General features: G+C 30.4%; 2 protein-coding genes across 2 annotated transcripts; one reads left to right on the forward strand and one right to left on the reverse strand.

Annotated features, from left to right (window-relative positions):
* Positions 1-10613: 10613 nt before the first annotated feature.
* On the forward strand, positions 10614-12928 carry LOC101210552. The gene is made up of 5 exons (XM_004150255.3): positions 10614-10869; positions 11261-11508; positions 11855-12068; positions 12235-12366; positions 12510-12928. The coding sequence occupies exons 1-4, from the start codon at positions 10720-10722 to the stop codon at positions 12355-12357; spliced, it is 735 nt and encodes a 244-aa protein (XP_004150303.1). The 5' UTR covers positions 10614-10719; the 3' UTR covers positions 12358-12366; positions 12510-12928.
* A 1997-nt stretch (positions 12929-14925) lies between these two features.
* Positions 14926-17310, reverse strand: LOC101210306 (peroxidase 66). The gene is made up of 3 exons (XM_004150254.3): positions 17068-17310; positions 16745-16933; positions 14926-15600 (listed from the first exon to the last, which is right to left on the reverse strand). Exons 1-3 carry the CDS (start codon positions 17263-17265, stop codon positions 15037-15039), a joined length of 951 nt encoding a protein of 316 aa, XP_004150302.1. The 5' UTR covers positions 17266-17310; the 3' UTR covers positions 14926-15036.
* Between the last annotated feature and the right edge of the window lie 1936 nt (positions 17311-19246).

The raw sequence follows: 19246 nt of genomic DNA on the forward strand, positions 1-19246 counted from the left end.
CCTCTCCGGATTTTAAATTTTTACTTTTACTTTTAACTGGGTATGAGTCAAGAGATAAATATTATATACCCAATTTTATTCATACATACTTCAATTTTATTGGGGTTTTGGGTATTACCGAGGCCACCCTCAGGCTGCCACTCCCCACTTTCAAATAATCTACTCTATACCCAATTTTATTCATACATACTTCAAACCCTTTTTCATTTACATTTTGTTTCTCTTTTTTTCTTTTTCTAATTCACTTTAACAAATCACCATTATTTCACATTTTATTTACCTTTACAATCTTTTATTTCACATAAACAAAACGAGAGAACGCACACGGTTGACAATATAGGTGCAGACACTATATAATAATCCACTAAAAAAAGTTAAAAAAATATCTACCTTTCACTATACTCCAATAACATTAACTATGTTTATAGCAATAAACAAAAACAATCAATTTTCACATTATTTTTTCTAATTTAAATATGTGAGTTTAAATTTTGCATTAAAAAATAATAAATAATATATTTTTCATAAAATATTGTCAAAAGAGTCAAAGTTTGGATCACTCATTTTGTTGCATTTGAAAATGATTGGTATTTGAAAAAATAAAATTACTGATATTTAGAATAAAAACTATTTCATAAAACTAGTTGTAACAAAAAAAATTTAAACTCAAACAAAAAATTGTGCAGGGGCATAGCCACTACAGCAAATATATAATTTTGACAAAATGAAGTTAAATTTAATATATATTGTAATGTAATACTTTAAAATTAATATTAAAATAAAAAAATCGATAATGTGAGAAGACACGTGTTCCTGACCTCTTAGTAAATCTGTTCGTGATATTGAACACAAAAATAAAATATAATTATATGTTTAGGATACGAACGAATTTCTTTATAAATACAGCAATATATACACTATAATATAATAGTCTTTAAAGTTTGTAATAAAATAACTGGAAATGTTAATAAATAAATATACTTCAAAGTTTTTAATAAAAGAAACAACTCTTCCATATAATTGAAAAGTATGCCTTAAATATTTTAAGGGAAAGTTTCGTTATATAATAGATATTTTTTTCTTTCTACAAATTAGAAAACAATTACAAGTGTGGTTATCACTTTTTATAAAAAAAAAAAAAATGAATGTAAATTATAAAATAAAACTAATTATCAAATTAAAATAATTAAAGACAAATTATTTACTCGCTAAAGTCAGATTAATCAATATAACAGAAAGTTATAAAACAAAACATAGTGAGTTAGAATATGGAAAACAAAACTTCTAAGTAGAAAGAAAATTTCAAATGTTTGTAAACAAAGTTCATAAAAATTACATAATCTTTTGGCTTCTTCATCATTATCATAAATTAAATTAAATTAAGAGATAAAACCTATCATATTCTCATATCTTTATAACTTAAATATTAGGTTAGGTATTAATATGAGAATTTGAAAATAATACTATTTTTATTTTTTTATATTAATTAAATAACAATAAATCATAAATAAGTTCTACAAAATAAATTATTAGTTTTTTTTGTTTAAATTCTATTTTAGTTTTCAAATTTTGTATATTGCTTTATTTTGTTCCCAAACTTTTAAAACGTTTGCTTTAGTCCTCAAACATTAAAAGAAATCATAGTTTAATCCATATTGTTAAGATCCCAATAAGGACATTTGCAAAAATGACAAAATAAGTTATAATAATTAAGTTTATAACACAAACACTTTATTAATTGCGAAGTTGACAAAAACGAAACCCAACCTATACATCAAGGGGTAAACTGTCACAAATGTCATTGTTACTAATATACGTTTGATACATCTTATACACATTTGATACACCTAATATACCATTTGATACACATGATACTTCTTAATACACTTGATACATTTGATTTATACACTTGATGCACCTGATACTCTTTGATATACTCGATACCTTTTGATACACACCTGAAATGTTACTAATATATGTTTGATACACCTGATACACTGTAGATACATTTAGTATTATTCACTTATACAATTGATTGATTAAATGCATTTGATATGCTTGAAGTCTTACTTATGCACTTGATATCATGTTGATATACACTTGTAAAGTTGATTCATATACTTGATAATGATTCACTTTACTGATATTGCTTTAACAATATATTATTAATATACTTGATAATGATACATTGAGTTATATCATTCGTATACTTAATAATACTCTAATGAAATGCATGAAATTTGAAAAAACGAAAATCACGTAATAAGTAAATTAATCAATCAATACATATAATATAAGTATATCACAACACTGATATACGAAACTGAGACAAAGTAAAATAAAAATATTAATGTAAAAAAATAAAACAAAATTATTTGAAATAAGATTCAACTCAAAATACACATGGGAGAAAGTAAAAAAAAAAAAAAAATCAGACAACAATGATTATATTATATTTTATATTGCAATTAAGATTAAGATTAAGACATAAAGAGTAAATAATTTTTATAGTATAAGAATAAACAAATAATTAGAGCCTTAAAAAATGGGAGAATAAATAAATAATGAGTGGGCATTAAAAAGAGAAAGATAAATAAGTTATTAAGTGATAGTTTAGGAATAATAACAAATTGAAGGAGAAGTAAATTTTTTTTCATTATTTGCAAAATTTTAAAACAATATGCTATAATTTCTATATCATATTCTCAAAATGCTATCTTATACAATTTCCCAATTGATAAATATATGATAAATAACTAAAAAATCTTGCTGTTTTATTATATAATTTTTTTATGAAAAATAGGGGCAGAATGCACTTTTGATGTTTATTTGGTTCTTAGAATTTTAAAATGAACACTTTAGTTCATGATGTTTGAAAAATAGTTCTTGTCTAAAGTTATTACACGGTTGGTTGACTAATTAACGAAAAATGATGTGGCCATTGAATATGATTTAGTTGTCGCAAAAATATACTATAATATTATTTTCTTAGGATGTGGCGTCACTTTCCTCTTCCATTTCTCTCACCTCCTCTCTTTTTATTTGAAATGTCAGTTTTCAACCTTGAGTTTTTTCTTTTGGTCTAATTTTCTTTCTTTGCTCCCAACTTCCATACCCGCCTACCTTCTTCTTTACCATGAAATTTTTATTTTTTCTTTTATCCTATCTCAAACTCCACTCTGGTAGCTTTCATTTTTTTCTCACAATAAATTTACAAATTGAAAAGAAATATTACTCTGTTGAATAAATTAAAAGATTTGATTGAGCCAGTTAGATTTTCTTCTATGAAACTTGTTAGAGTTTTAAAACACACTAATGAAGAAAAATCTTGAATTTGGATAGGGAGAATAGAGGAATTTACTCCAAAAGCAAAGTATAAATTAATTTGACGGGGACAAAGAAGTAAGGGACTAAGGGACTAAGGGACTAGAAGTATGGAATTTTCTTTTAAAAGAATGGGAGGTTGAGATTTGGAAAATAAAGAATTTGGAGAAAGAAAGGGAATGAATAAATAGAGATAAAAAAATGGAAACAAATTTGTTGTATTTTGTAAACTAACTCAATGCTTATCGGAAATTCTTGCTTGCAAGATTGGCTAGAGATGTGTGGGGATGATGAGTCGACTGGTTTTGACTTAGGGGAGCTTGGAAATTGTTCTTGTTAATTCCAAAAATTAACAAAAATAAAAATGAAAAATGAAGTGATGAAAGGTTGAAAGAGAACGAAATGATGTCTCGTCATAAGAAAATAATATTAAAATATATTTTTGTCAAACTAATCATATTTAATAGCCATAACATTTTTTCACTAGTCAACTACCGTCTAAGGAACTTTAAAGACCATTTAGAACTATTTCTTGAACCTTGGGATAAACTTCAAATATCAAATAGATATCGGCTTCAAATTTCAGGAACCAAAAGTGCATATCACACTTATCAAATAAACTCAAAAACTAAAATTTGTTAATTTTTTCCACCAAAACTCAAACCCTCTCACATCCCCTCCTTGACTCCCGCACATGTTACCATTTTTTTCTTTAAATTGAAATCTTGAAACAAATCAAAAGAACATTACGTATAATAAAAATAAATAAAAATAGAACTGACACATTGATTTGACAATGCAAAATAAGCTAAATAAAAATATAAAAATAAGTACAACTCATGTATAACCTAAACCATGCCCGCCAACTGAATAAAAACATAACCAAAGTATAAAAACTAAATTCACAAAAAAAAATTATTTTCTCCCACCACAAGAACAAGATATACATATATATATATATAACACTCTAAACTTTGGATATATTATTTTCATTAACTTTAAATTCCTTTATTAGAGATCTTATACAACTATGACAATGTGGTACATGTGCCATTAACGGAATCTTAATTTATTTCTTCCATGTTGTTTTTTGTTTTTTATATTCCTAACAGTCTAACACCGTTCAAGTAGATTTTAATTATGCTCTTTTAACATTTCTTTTCCCTGAAAACATTATTCTAACCTTGACCTTTGAAATTAAATTTTCTCATAACAACCACATATTATTAGCTTTCCTAATTAAAATGAAGATAAATATGGTAATCGAAAAATGGAAGGTTACACATAGATACACACAAGAGTGGGATATTGAATAGCTCTAACCACATTTAATTTTTTTTTATTCAATTACATGGGAAAACAAGTTTAGGAAACAATGTTTTACTTGGAATGGACATAAAAAGTTCCCACATAAATCATGTCATTTCTTTCATATATATATCATGGTAAATATAGAAAAATTGTAGTGACAATTTGACGTAATGATTTGCAAGTTTGTCATTTACTTCAACAAAAGGAAAAAAATAAGTTCAACCCAACTCACATATTTTATTGGACATTTGATACACTTAAATTTATATGCTTAAATATTGAAAATGACAAAATTTTAAAATTTTAAATTTAATGACAATTAAGTAAGTGCGCCTAATGGTATTTTGAGTAAATAAAACAATATAATTTTTTATATAAATAAGTTGATATTTGGTTATCAACTTTAGAGCGATAAGAAAAAAAGTGAAACACTTCTTTTAAGGAACATTCATAAGACAAGAAGTGAGTTATTATATTTTAAAGTTGGATGTATATTAGGTACACCAACCATATCAAATGTATTAAGTGTATATCAATTAACACCTGCATCCAACTTAGTTCTTTTTTCCTTTCTTAAAAGAAAAAATAAATATGCATGTGTCAAACCCTAATTCTCACCTTCAACATATTTTGCATGCACCCATAGATATATATACATCCAAATTTTTGGGATTCATTGTTATGGTATTTTATCCCCTTTATAGTCTACTTAATTGCCATTTCTAAAACTTTATGTATCTTCAAATTTTTTTAATGTGGGAGAAGAAAAACAATATATTTACTCCATAACTCTATAATCCGTCCCCACCCCATAAACCATACGAAATGTCATTTTCATGATGTTACATTGTTACTACATTATTTAACCTTTTATTTTAAAGCTTTGTTACCATGTTACATGTTTATCTACCATTTTAAAAATTAGAGAAAATATCAACTTATACACTTAACTTTCATACTTATATCAATTTAAATAATAAATTAATAATTCTTTCCATTTGAATCCTAAACTAATAGTTGCATCAATTTCAACTTTAAACTTTCATAAATGCATTAATTTAAACATTGAATTTTCATACATGTATTAATTTAAACACTAAAATTTTATTAGTGAATTTGTTTAAGTAAAACACAATCGAGGGTTTAAATTGATACGTTTATATTAAATTCAAGATCTTAAATTAATACTCAATAAGTTTAAAGTCTAAATTGATATAGTTATTAGTTTGAGTTTAAATTGTCACACTGTTTTAATGACAATTTTATAAGGGTTTTTATAAAAGGGTGAAAAATTAAAAGGATTTTAATTAATTGGCAAATCTAATCTACTCGTAGGTGGTGGGAGCAATGACAACGACAACGACAACGACAACGATGATAACGTAGTAACAAGTAAAGAGATATAAAAGTATAGAGGTATTAACCTTTAGTACTCAAAAGACATTTTTTTTTAAAGTTGATTTAAATGTTTATGGGAAACAACTTATTTTATAAACTCATCTTGTAAGATATATTTTAGAGTAATGTCAAAATTTTATTCCAAAATTTTTCTTTATCTTTTTAAAATCAAACATGTGTAAAATGTTTGTAAATACACCTCTAGTTTTAGTTTATTTTTCAGTACACAATACCTAAATTTAGTCTCGAGTCTTTTGTCAAAGGAAGAAAAGTATGCTAAAGTGAATTGTTCGATAAATTGAAAAAGGGTAATTTTGAGGTGTGACACGTGGTAGATACAATTATCTTAAATTGAACACTTAAAATACTATAAATACTATTAAAATTAGACTCTTTATAAAAATTTGACAATTTTTTTTTAAATAGAAAACGAATCTCTCACATTTATACAAATATTACAATTTCAATTGTGTAAATTTGAAATTTGAAAGTTCAATTTGACCAAATTATTTTAATAATCATCTAAGTTTGATGATTTAATTTTTAAAATGAAAAATTTGGATATAGTCGTTAGATTTTTTGAAATTTGAAAAAGTTAATATTTTGGTCTCTTTCTTCAAGTTTGCTGAATGGTGTGGCATTTTTTTTCCACCAAAATTATCATCGCTATAGGCTGCTAGTTGTTGGTCTTTAACTATTGTCGTTTTTGTTGATTATGATTAGGGCTTGGAGACATAAGGGACTATTTAAGTTTGTGAAAAATTAGTTGTTTTTGTTGATTATGATTAGAGCTTGAAGACATAAGGGACGATTTAAGTTTGTGAAAAATTAGTTGTCCCCAATTCAAATAAGATAGCATACATGTGTATGTGTGAGTAAGATGACTATATATAGCAAGATGGCCTAATTAAATTAATGATTTGACGAGCTCCCATAATATTATTGACGATTCTTATGACATAATATGGAACCAAAGTTCCAACTAAAATACAAGTAGAAGTACTTGATATGAATGTTTTCAAAAGACTAATTATATATACCAGTAAAGTCATATAAATGACTTTGAATGCAATAAACTAATCACATGTATAACACTTAAAGATGGAGGAAAAAATATATTATGATTGGAACATGTGATTAATATATTCCAAAATAAAATAGCTATTAGTTTCTATTTTCTTTATATACCTTAGTATATATGTTGATGTGAAATCTTGGATAAGGGAATACAACGATAACAACATAAATTTGTAATTTAGAAAAATTGAGAACTTGTTTAACAAAAAAAAAAAAGAGAGTATTGTTTTGATGTCAAAATCATTAAAGAAGAATAGTAAAATGAAGAAGTCAAAAGTTCAATTATCACACACTTTGTCAAAATATTGTATTTACAAGAAAAGTTTATCCTAGTCTCTTTAAGATAATTAGATAACTTCAACTAAAAGACATGCGATTGATTTCACATTTTGGTTAGGGTTGAGCTTGAGTGCAATTGTTTTGGGCAAACCTCGCTACTTTCTTGACTTTATTACTTATATTTTTATTTTTATGTCAGGCATGCACTCTTTAGTCTAAAATCACCGACAACATCATGATCTATAAAGATCGAAATATCGATGGATTGGTATATATATAATATAGATATGGTGGAGGAGAAAAAGATAAAAATGAAAGGGTAAACAGAAATGAAAAACCATGAGTCATATATAGGCTGTTTGTCATGTAGTGCTTAAAACATAATAAGTCTCTTGGTGTATTTTTCTTGATATAGAAAGCAAGAAAAGAAATAGCAACCAAAAGAAATGAAAACAAAATACATATGCATAACTATATGAAAAGGTAAATGTCCCACCAATGTCTGTAGTTCGTATAAAAATAAAAGAGTTTTGCCAGAGATGATGAATATTGGAGCACTCAAGGCCAATGAATGAACATATGTGGGTACAAACAAATCAAAACCTTTCATATTAAGCCAACTCAAATAGGTCGAAAGAAAAAAAAAAAGCCTCATCCAATAGTAAAGCCAATTAATTAAGACATAAAATAGGGAAATATTGCCCCGGATCGAACTATATATTAAGTAAAAGGATGAACATGAGAGACTACCTTATTTGTTGGTGGTCTATCTATACAAGTCTATTAACTATAGAAATTTATGACGGATGAATTTTGTTATATTCAAAATACTTTTAAATGTTGCTATACATATAGTTATAATTATTACTAAAATTAGTTGTCGTTATTGGTTATAATAGAAAATGGTAATTGAAAAAAAGTTAGGAGAGACAGAGACTAGGATGTGACAAGAAAAAAGTATTTCTATTATTCAGATTTGGACCTATGCATAGCAGATTAAATGTCAAAACTCATATATACACACATATATGTATCATTAAAAGGCTAAATGTCATGCATCAAACTCTCTCTCTCTCTTCCTTTTTTTTCTTGTCCATATCTTTGCTCTACAACTTTTGACTTATTCTTACCCTAAAATAATGATAGAAAATATGTTGTTATAATAACATGTAGTTGTGGTGTAAACTATTTTAATGGATTGGAAAAGATGGAGAAAAAGAACGAATAAAACATATAGTAAATATTGAAATAAAAAGAGTAGAGTTAAGTATAGAATGAAAATACAAACCATTTTAATTTGAAGCCTGAAGAGTTAAGTATTTAAAGCTCACTTCATTTACTTGAAATTGGGAGGAACAATGTGTATTATAAAAGGAAAAAAGGAAAAGGAAAGAGAGATATTGGTCAAAAGAAAATGCAATGTATAGTTGGGAAAAATCCAAAAATGCTTTTTAAAAACATTTGAAAAGCAAGTAATGGAAAGATGGATTTAAATAAAATTATATTCTCCAAGAAGGCCTTGTCATCATATTCTTTTTACTAAGTTAAACTGATCGGGCTTTTTCTTTTTTAAATGGGGAAAGAAAAGTTTAATGTTCTTCATAATGGTGGTCCTCAAATTAAATGTGTTCCCTATGCTCCATTCTTTAACTTATTGCCTATTTATTCCAAATCCCTTTTTCTTTTCTCACAAATATATTTTTCTTCCAATTAAACTTTTAATTTCATACCTTGTGGGTTATTTATGAAATAAATTTATTTCTCATTTCTAATTAACCATATATATATATATATGGACTAACTTCAATCATGTCAAAACTTAGAATATATTCATGATTTGTTAAAAAGTTGAAGGATATATTTATCATTTACTCCCTCTATTGTCAAATCAAGCAATAAAAAAGGAAAATATTCATGTGCCTACAAAAAGTTGGCCTATCTTGAGTTTCAATAATCTTTGTGCAATCTAACAAATTATTCAATCTAAATTTATTGTTGGACAACTTTTATTCTTTTATTAGAAAAATACTTTTTGTTTTTTTTCTTTTGTTTGTATTATGATGGAAAATAGTTGCATATAGATGCTTGCTGACAGCTATGTGATGTTATGGGTATATTTAATTACCTACATAAGTTGAGATTACGAGTATAGAAAGATATATATAGAAGATTTATGGATAAAGGTATTCTCAAAGAACTCGTGGAAGAGCTATAGAAAGCTTTAAGGATCCATGAAAGAGCCTAAAGTGAGCTCGAAAAGTCTATGAGAGGGCTTAAAGTGAGCCAAGAGGACCTATGAAGGAGTCTAGAGTGAGTTTTAAGAAACTCAGGGGGTCGGGGTAAAGTGAACTCAAAGGACATGTGAGGTGATCTAAAGTAAGCTTTGAAGACCTATTAAAAGTGTAGAGTGACCTTTGAGGACTTACAAGGCGAACCGTAAAGAGATTTTAGAAGACTTATGAGTGAGCTTAGTGGAGTAGGAGTCACATGGAAGACTCATGAAAAACCTCTAACATCTAAAAGATCTATGTAATTTTTAGGAGTCACGTAGAGAACCTTAAATGAACTCATTGAAAACCTCCGTAGGACTCATGGAGAACTTTTGGAGTTACATAGGGGACCTTAAAGGACTTGTGGAAGACATACGTAAGATCCATGAAGTACTTTTTAGAGCATTCATGGAAGATCTTAGAGTGAATGAATTTGAAATCATCCATAATAAACGATCCACAAAGAAATTGTTAAGAATATTGAGTGTGGAGAATAAACTTAAGAATCGGTTATAATGTAAGTGGTGATAGTGTAATCACCCAACGAGTATTAAATCAGTGGTTCCAAAAAAGTTAGGGGAGTAGTTATGAGGTTGACATTAGTTAATATTATATTTTAGTGAATGTCCAACCTCATTAACTAATAAAGAGATGATATTCACATCTTTAAACTATTTATGATATTTGAACAATTATAAAGATGAAGTTCTGATTAAACTCTAACCACATTGATTAAATTTTAATGTTTTCAATTACATGATTTAACTCTAATATAAACAAAAGTTTTATCAACATAAAAATTTCCACATTGTCCCTCCCAAAAGAGTGTTATCAAATCAATGAACAAATTCAAAATGTCCATGGATAAAAGAAGGTATTTTTATTGCTGGTTATTCTTTGGGTACTATAATCTGGAAGGCTGGAAGGCTGGAAGGCCCGCCCAGTTACTTTCATTAGCCCACTAATTCGTCCAAGAAATTGGTAAGTTTTCACTGGGTGTTCTTAATTTGGGCCGAATATCAAAGTTTCATCGAAGAATAGAGGCACCGGTTGATCTCTGATGGCGGAAACACTGGGGAAGAAGAGAAAAATGGCGGGTAGAAGAGGGGAGGGGGATTTCAAGAAAACAGACCCCTCTTCCAACTGGCCACCCATTAAACCCAAGCAGAATCTTCAAGTTAACCTCCTGAAAGACAATGATCTTTTCACCGTAAGACTGCTATTTTCTCTTAAAATTCTCAACTTGTTTAGGTTTTCATTTTGTTCATCTTCCCTTGTCTTGAGTTCAATACATCGATAATTGCCTCATCTTTCCGCAATTTCATTCATGGGTTAATTTCTACGATGGAAATCGTTATGATAAATCATTTATTGATGCAGCTTGCAATCCTTCTGGCCATACCCTCATCAAAATTTCATTTTGTGAATCCATGATCCGAGAAATTTCATTAGATATAGATTCCTAAATTACGTTTCTCTATAGGGTTCTTATTAATAGGTGTAGATATGGGTCTGCAGTATATTTTTCGGCAGTTAATTCCAAATGTGTTGCTTCGGTAGTTGATGGGATGGGAATGAATGTAATGGTTTAACCAATGCAGGTTCCAAGTTTTTTCACATGTGTTGAGTCAAAAGCATTCATCAAGGCTGCAGAGTCATTGGGTTTTCTTCATCAGGGGAGCCTTGGTCCTACTAAAGGAGAAGCTTATAGAGACAATGATCGAATCTCGGTGAATGATCCTGATTTAGCAGACATCATTTGGCGTTCCGGGCTTGATAATCTATTTGCTGATATTAAAATTCGGGGAAAAGTTGCTGTTGGGTTGAATCCAAATATCAGATTATACAGGTGACTTTTGCTTTAGCTTCTCATCAAGGTCCTAAATTTCTTAATAACGTGTGAAAGTATATTTTCCCGTGTCTAAGGGAGAAAGAAAGTTGGTTCTATAGGTATAGAAACAAAGCTACTATGCCTTCAAAGAAAAAAAAAAAAAAAAACTGTTGGTCATTTAAAATCATTTAAGGAGCTATTATACTAAATTTTCGTTAAATTAGTAATTCTTCCAGAGCTATTTCATACACTTTAAATATTTGTTTTTCCTTCGACTTTGGGTTGATAAGACATGCTTATTAGCTTCTATAACTGGTGTAGTCTCTCCTTGACAAGCATCTTGGCGATAACTATGGTATTTCAGATACAAGGTCGGTCAGCGCTTTGGACGTCATATTGATGAAAGTGTTGATCTTGGAGGAGGCAAGCGCACATATTATACTTTGTTGATATACTTAAGTGGAGGTTCCAAAAACAAAACAAAAAATGATACGAACAATTCCAAAGATCCTTCTTCTGACACTCTGGTTGGAGGGGAAACTGTTTTCTATGGTTCTAGGAATGGTGTTATCGCTGAGGTGAATCCCCACTTTTACATCCAATTCCTTTGCGCCATCTAATTTTGAAGTTTCTTTTAATCATATATGAACTTGGAGAGAAGCACCGTAATCATCTTCTTGACTTTTCCTTTTCCCTCTATTTCAATTGCCTTGCATTTTTTCTTTCTTTCTATGTATGTTATAGGTGGCTCCTACTGAAGGGATGGCTCTCCTGCACCTTCATGGGGACAAGTGTTTGTTGCATGAAGCTCGCAACGTTAGGAAGGGAGTCAAATATGTTTTCCGTTCAGATGTCATATTCTCATGATTAGTTCAGGTAACTCTGTTGGTTCTTTAGTTGAGCTTCATGTTATTTAGGAATATTCATAACCTAATTTTTTTTGTTCTCTTATATCTCTTGTTCCATTCTACATGTCCAAGTTTGTATTTTCATCCACTTGTGCATACAACACATGACAGGTTGTTGGTGACCTCAACGGAAAAAAAAAAAAGAAATTGAATTATCTACACATGACCAAGAACGTGGTAGTGATGATTTGGTTGTTTATACGCCTCATGGTGTCGTGTCAACTGCAAAACAATCACTTAGGTAGCCTCCTTATTTGATTGAATGACCCCATCGTATCTTGGAAAGGAGCTCGTTCAATGTCGATTTTTTTTCACGTCCAGGTTGGTTCCTGGAATAAGCTATAGAATTCAGTGTATCATTTGTTGAAATGAAGCTGTTCATAATCTTGTCAGTTGTAATACTAAGTGGATGGTTGAATTATATCATTATATGACATTCTACTGCATATGATGCCACTCTGATATATGTACCCTCGTCACTTTTCTGCCTAAAGGAATTTACTTTTCTAAATTTGATGTTTCATTTCATATGTCAGGCTTGTTATCAAAGTTGTCATTTTTTTGTGGCCTTTGAATATATTGGGAAACTATGCTATTTATTACACATCTATTAGAGTCACTTTTGTCTTGATGACTCCAAATTACTGCCCGAGAGAATGATTTGCTTCTACATCTAACTAATCGGCTATTGTTTTGATAAAGTATGAGATGATAAGTTTTTCTTCTGGTTCATACATTTGCTTGTTATACTAAAAGTCCTATGTGATAAGTTTCTCACAATTTTTGTTGTCCAATAACTTAATTAGAAAGTATGTTGATGGATATATGACGACAATCAATGGATATTGAACTCTCGTTAATAATTATTTTAAAGAACAAAGAATAATTTAAATTCATTCTTGTTTTATGTTCGCTTTTTATACGTATGTTGCGTTGATATCTAAAATTCTTGCTTAAAATTGAAACTTAAAATAAGTTGGTCTCTTTGAACTTTGAAAGAGCTTTATTTTATCCCAGATTTACGCAGAATTAGTTTATATTCTTATTGTCAATTTTTAATTAATTGTTTACATCAATCGAAACATGATAAATTTGTCACGTACATGTCACTAAGTTATAGCTAAATGTTGAAAAAATTATTAAACACGAATGTATCAAAATCCACAATAGCAAAGGAGCAACTTTGGCCGATTGGTTGGCTCCCTCCCTCGACGGTAGAGCAACGAGTTCTATGGGTCTCAATTCCAACTCCTTCGAGTTAAAATTATGTTACATAGCCTGCCATTGATGCTCAAACAATTAGAGGAAAGATTGTTCTATTTTAAACCATAATTGATGGTTTCTCAGTTATAGAAACATGAGGGGAAGGGATTATCATGAAGCCTATTGCATTTGCCGTCCCCTTGCCATGTGCAGTAGTTGTTTCTCAACAACCTGCCAATTTCTTCATTACATAACACCCAACCAAATATTAACATTCAAACCACATCTGTTCGTATCTAAATTTTGTCTTTTTAATCCTTTTGAAGGATCGACGTTCATGGTTAATGGCATTTTAGAGGGACCCAAGAGCCACTATACAATTTGGTCAAACTTAGAAGGATCATACAGCTCCTGTTGTTGCTGAGTTTTCCACAACAAATCAATTCAGACATGCTCAAGGTATGCCTTGAAAGTGTAATTTACACGTACTACATAAAATAAAGCTAAACCAGGTCTGGTTTTTAGGTGACAATGGCAAGAAAGAGAAATTCTTCACGGTAAGGATTACAAATTCAGAGACCAAATCCTCCACTGCAGTCTCGTAAGTTCAACTACAAATTCAGTATCACTAACTATGTTTATGCTATCGAGGTTCATAATTTCTTTATTTGACATATGAGGATTTTACTGACACAGTTAAGTTAGGAGTATGATCCGACATATCTTATAATCTCGACTGTATTTTCAACAAATATCAAGGTTCTATCACTTGAAAAGATGATGTCTATGAGATTAGAAGTCAAGGTGAGGTTTACGCAGCACTTCTACCATCAAATCATCTTCAACAAAGAGTCGACTCAGCTTGAGCAATCGATACCAGACGACTATTTGATGTTTGAAAAAAAAAAAGGCATTTTTGGTGAAACTAAAGGTAGAATCTCTCATACTGTTTTATCTCTTTAAGAAAATAACAAAGAAGTATGATGCAGATAAAGATGGTTGTTTCTTAGAGGCACTATTGTTTAGTGAGCTTGTGATTGTATTAAGGGCATAATAGTAATTAAATGGAGAGTAAGTTGTAATTGTGGTTATAAATGGGGAGTGAAGGATGGTGAAGATAAACAATATATTTGTTGGATGATCTCAAGAAGGGATGGTCCAAGACTAAGGACCTCAAATCACTTGGTTTGGAAACCAAATACCTCGAACCACTTGGTTTATCATGTATTTTTGTTATCTTATATATTCAATATATCTGGTTCTGTCAGCTTGTTTTTTACCTTCTTCTGCTACTTGATTTATAATATATGACATAAGAACTTTCTTAATGAAAGAAACACCTTTCTCACTTTTATTCCAAATAGTAATAATTCAACATCACATCACATTTGTGAGAAAAAACAAAGGGAAAAAAAAAAAAAAGACTCTCCCTCACTTAGTTTGGCACCCGGCAATCGATTCTGACATTTCCATTCTGAATTACCCCAACATTACCCAAACTCACCATTGAAGCTGCAAACTCCTTAAAGAACAAGTTCTGATCTTGAGCAAACAACCCAACAAGCCCTCTAGTTCTAGAATCAACAAACAGAGCTTGATCAGAACCAAACACACCCTTTCCTTCCAACAGTCTCTTGTAATACACATTGTCAAAAGTTGAGGAAGTTGGGTCCAAGAACTGTCCAGCATTTTTGTCCACGTTTGGTTTTGGACATTTGTTTCTTAGAATTTGAGCAAACCCAGATTCCAAAGTAGGATCAATTTCATGAGTCGCGCTGAAGTTTCGAAGTCGTGATTGAAAGGAAGAACAGTGTGAGAATCCAAGTGTGTGAGCCCCAGATAGAGCAACCATGTCCTTAACATCTAATCCTCTGTTTGCAAAGCTCTGAATGAGTTGGGAGACATTGAAAGTTGGAGCTGGCAAGTTGATGGTCTCAGAAGCCTTTGAAATCTTCCCATCTTTCCTTCCTTTGAGTACACTCCAATATGGGCCTCCAGACTGCATTTTTTTTTCCAACAAAGAGGAAATGAAAGTAAATATTACTAATCTTAAATGATAAATCTTAGGATGAATTCCACATTTAGCTTAAGATATTATTTTACTCCTTAACTTGTAAAGCCATGTCTATTGAATTTTCGAACTTGTGCATGCTTTATAACGGTCCAAAGACTCCAAACTTTCAAGTTTATTTCTAACAGTTCCCTTCCCTACCATTAGTTCAGTTTCTGTGACACTTTAAAATCAAATATCTAAACCTACCTAAATCAACTTACTACCGTACTGGCTCATTCTTTTAAGTAATATGTTTACTATGTTATTTGATCGTTAAACTAATAAAATGAACTACATCATGAGAGTCTGACGGATGGATAACCCCAAAACTGGGGGAGAAATATGAAATTTGTTCCACTTTTTGGGACTGAGGTTCTTTTATCCTTTGTTATCGTCATGTTTGGTTGAAAATACCAAATAGTACCTCGACAAGTAGATTACCTCTCGCTCTGGCTCTCTGCGCGCTTTTGTTGTCTCGTTCTCTTCACTCTCTCAATATCCGCTCTCTCTACTATTCTCTCCTCACTCTCTCGCTCTCACTCTTGATCTCCTCTTTCTATCACTCTTGATCTCCTCTTTCTCTCACTCTTGATCTCCTCTTTTTCTCTCTCTTTCACCCTTCACTCTCTTGCTCTATCTTTCCATTGCACATGTTATTCCAATCAAATTTTCCATGGTCGGGAATGAATGACACCTTTGCAATCCCAATGTTTTGATGGTTGGTGACAAGTGGAAAAAGGAAAATCAGAGAATGACTAGAAAAAATATAGAGGAAGAAAAATCGGGAAGAAGAGGAGGAAGAGGGGAAAATAAAACAAGAGTAATTTAGTAACTTAGGCTGACATTTGATGTAAGCAAAATGACGAAGTTCTTAAGTTTCTAAATGTCAGTCAAAAACCATTTTGGACTTTGGAATATGGTTTATTATATAATTACCTTCTACAATTATCTATTAGACACTAAATGAAAGTTAAGAGTGTTATCAAAACCTTCTGGAACAACTTCAAAGGTTCATACATCGATTAGAAACCTTTTTATTTAGTGTGGAAAGAGACAATCTTAAAACTCTAGGGAGAATTAAGTTTCATACCAAAGTTACTACATCTCTAGCAGCAATAGCAACAATATCAGCACAAGAAACAGTATGTGGGCATGCACTTTCAAGCTTGGCTTTGGCCTCATCTATCACATAGAATGACCTTAGCGAGATGTTTGGAGGTGCATCTTTCTCCGCCTGGTTCTCTGGTGTCGAGTCTATCAACACCGAACCATCACATCCCTAGAAAAGAAAACAACAGTCTTACACTTCAATATAAAACAATTCTTCACATTACTCTCACTTATTTCAATTCATGTCTACCACATTTACAAATGACAAAAAATTCTAACAGATGGAGTCCGAGTTTATAATACCCTTATGAAACAGTCATGAAAGAAGAGTCTAAGAAGACGAGCAGGGACTTTGGGGTCATGGATGGAAGCATTGTAGACGGTTTGAAGAATGATATTTTCTGCATTGGGACATGTTTTTGAGTAATAATGGCTATCAAGAACTGCTTCCGACAGACAAACCATCATAATTAGGAACAAAAGTGATGCACTTTTTGCCATTGTATGAAACACAAAAGCTGCTATTTACTTGGAATATTTTGAAGTGAAATAGTTCCATAAAGTTTTGATCTTTATATAGAGATGATTTCATGATAATTTGGAAGACCTTAATTAATCGTTAATGAAGCAAATTAGCTGTTTGATTTGGATTGATCCTACTGTACTTTCAAGCTACTCCATTGTGGAAGAAGAGATCAGTTGTAGTACTGTCCACTTTTTCTCTTTTCAAACTTTGGGAACTCATTAAGCAACCATCCAAAAACCATAAATAATTAGATATATAAATTAAATAACAAAAAAGAAAAAAAAGGGAGGCCTTTCTCCCATCATGATCCAAGTTTTATAAGTATATAATGACGACAAAATAAATTCAATCTTGATAATATTTGTCAAAGAGAGGTTTAGTGTCACAGGTCTTGCTTTCCCTTCTTGATTGTAAAAAAAAATAATTCATTCTGGAAGATCTTCGCAAGATGGCCTTTTCGAATATTAGTGTTGTTATGTTTTGTTAAAAAGGTTTACCGAGAGTTTTTGTATGTACTTCTTACTCATTGTTGAGCATTTTGTTTCTTGTCAGCCGTTGTCTACCTTGGACTGCAATATGTTCATTTGTTGCCTTTTTAGTGTGAGTGAAAAAGAGTTTTATCTTATTCTTGAGAAGATGCAACGTTTCATGGTAAATGATAGGATTTCATACTTCACTAAAATGAAACTATCTAGTAAAGGTGCTTGCTTAGGGGAGCCCAAGTAAGTGGTCTATTTTATTTTTATTGGATTTTAAATAAATTATAAAGTTGGGAAGAAACACATTTGTTAAAGCATGAGATTTTAAACATAGATAGAAGAACCTAATAAGCAAAATAAGATAATTGTTGACATAGGGTTGAGATTAGTTGGGCAGTATCTATCAAGGGTTTGGTTTGGTTTGTTTTGTGTATTGGTGTGATGGGTTGGGGCGTGAAGAACTGAAAGTACAAAAACAATGCGTACCGCAAAATTCCCTCTCCTCCACAATTTCCTTAGTCGCTGTTTCCACGTCAAGAAACAAACATTCACTTTTCCCTTTTCTTTTTTTTTTTATTTTAATATTCTTTTCATTTTGTCTATAAATTTTTTCACCAAGCCCATATTTAAACATTATAAATTATCCTAACAATTTCTATTCTTATTGTATGTTATATTTATATATATAAAAAATAGTTTTAATCTTTGTTTCACGTGACTATTATATAATGATCTACTCTCTATCAAATGTTTTTAATTATTATGATCTACCATAAGATGAAATATTACTATTTTAAATTTTTATTTGTAAGAGCATCTAGTATTTTTTATACATTGTCTCTTTCATTTTCAATTTTGTTTTTCAAACTTATGATGATTTGCAACATTTTTGTTGCATCACTATAATCATTTTGATTGAAAGGGCTCCTCACTACATGTATACTCATGGAATGGTGTAATAAGCTCAACATAGGCCTTTTCCCTAAACAATTTCAAGGATCTTCCGTCTCTTTGTTTATTAACAACTTCTATTAAAGCTCCCTCGTTAATGTAACATTTGATTTACTTGTCAAGTTTTAGTATTGAAGCGTGTTATATTTTCTTGACTTCTTCTGCTTATTTTAATAACATTACAAGTAGATGGAATGCTCATGCTAATAAACCAATTGATTTCCTCTTGAGGTTTTAAAATCACTTTTTTATTTTGCTAGTTCTCTCAAAATAAAAAGAAGGCTGAACACCTTATGATATCCTACATTCCATGGAGCTCTCCATTGTCCAATATTGGTTATTGATTATGTCTAGACGCTCATTAGGGTCCTTAGTTTTGTCATATGATTTGATCGATGACACCTTAAACTTATGTGTGGAAGTTTTGACATCTAGCCTACTATCTCATCAATGAATGATGAGTTGACTTCATTGAATAGAGCATCCTAAGTCAAACACCTCTCCATAGCATAGTCTTATGCATGTT

This window comes from Cucumis sativus, chromosome 3 (genome assembly GCF_000004075.3).
Source record: "Cucumis sativus cultivar 9930 chromosome 3, Cucumber_9930_V3, whole genome shotgun sequence".
Lineage (NCBI taxonomy): Eukaryota > Viridiplantae > Streptophyta > Magnoliopsida > Cucurbitales > Cucurbitaceae > Cucumis > Cucumis sativus.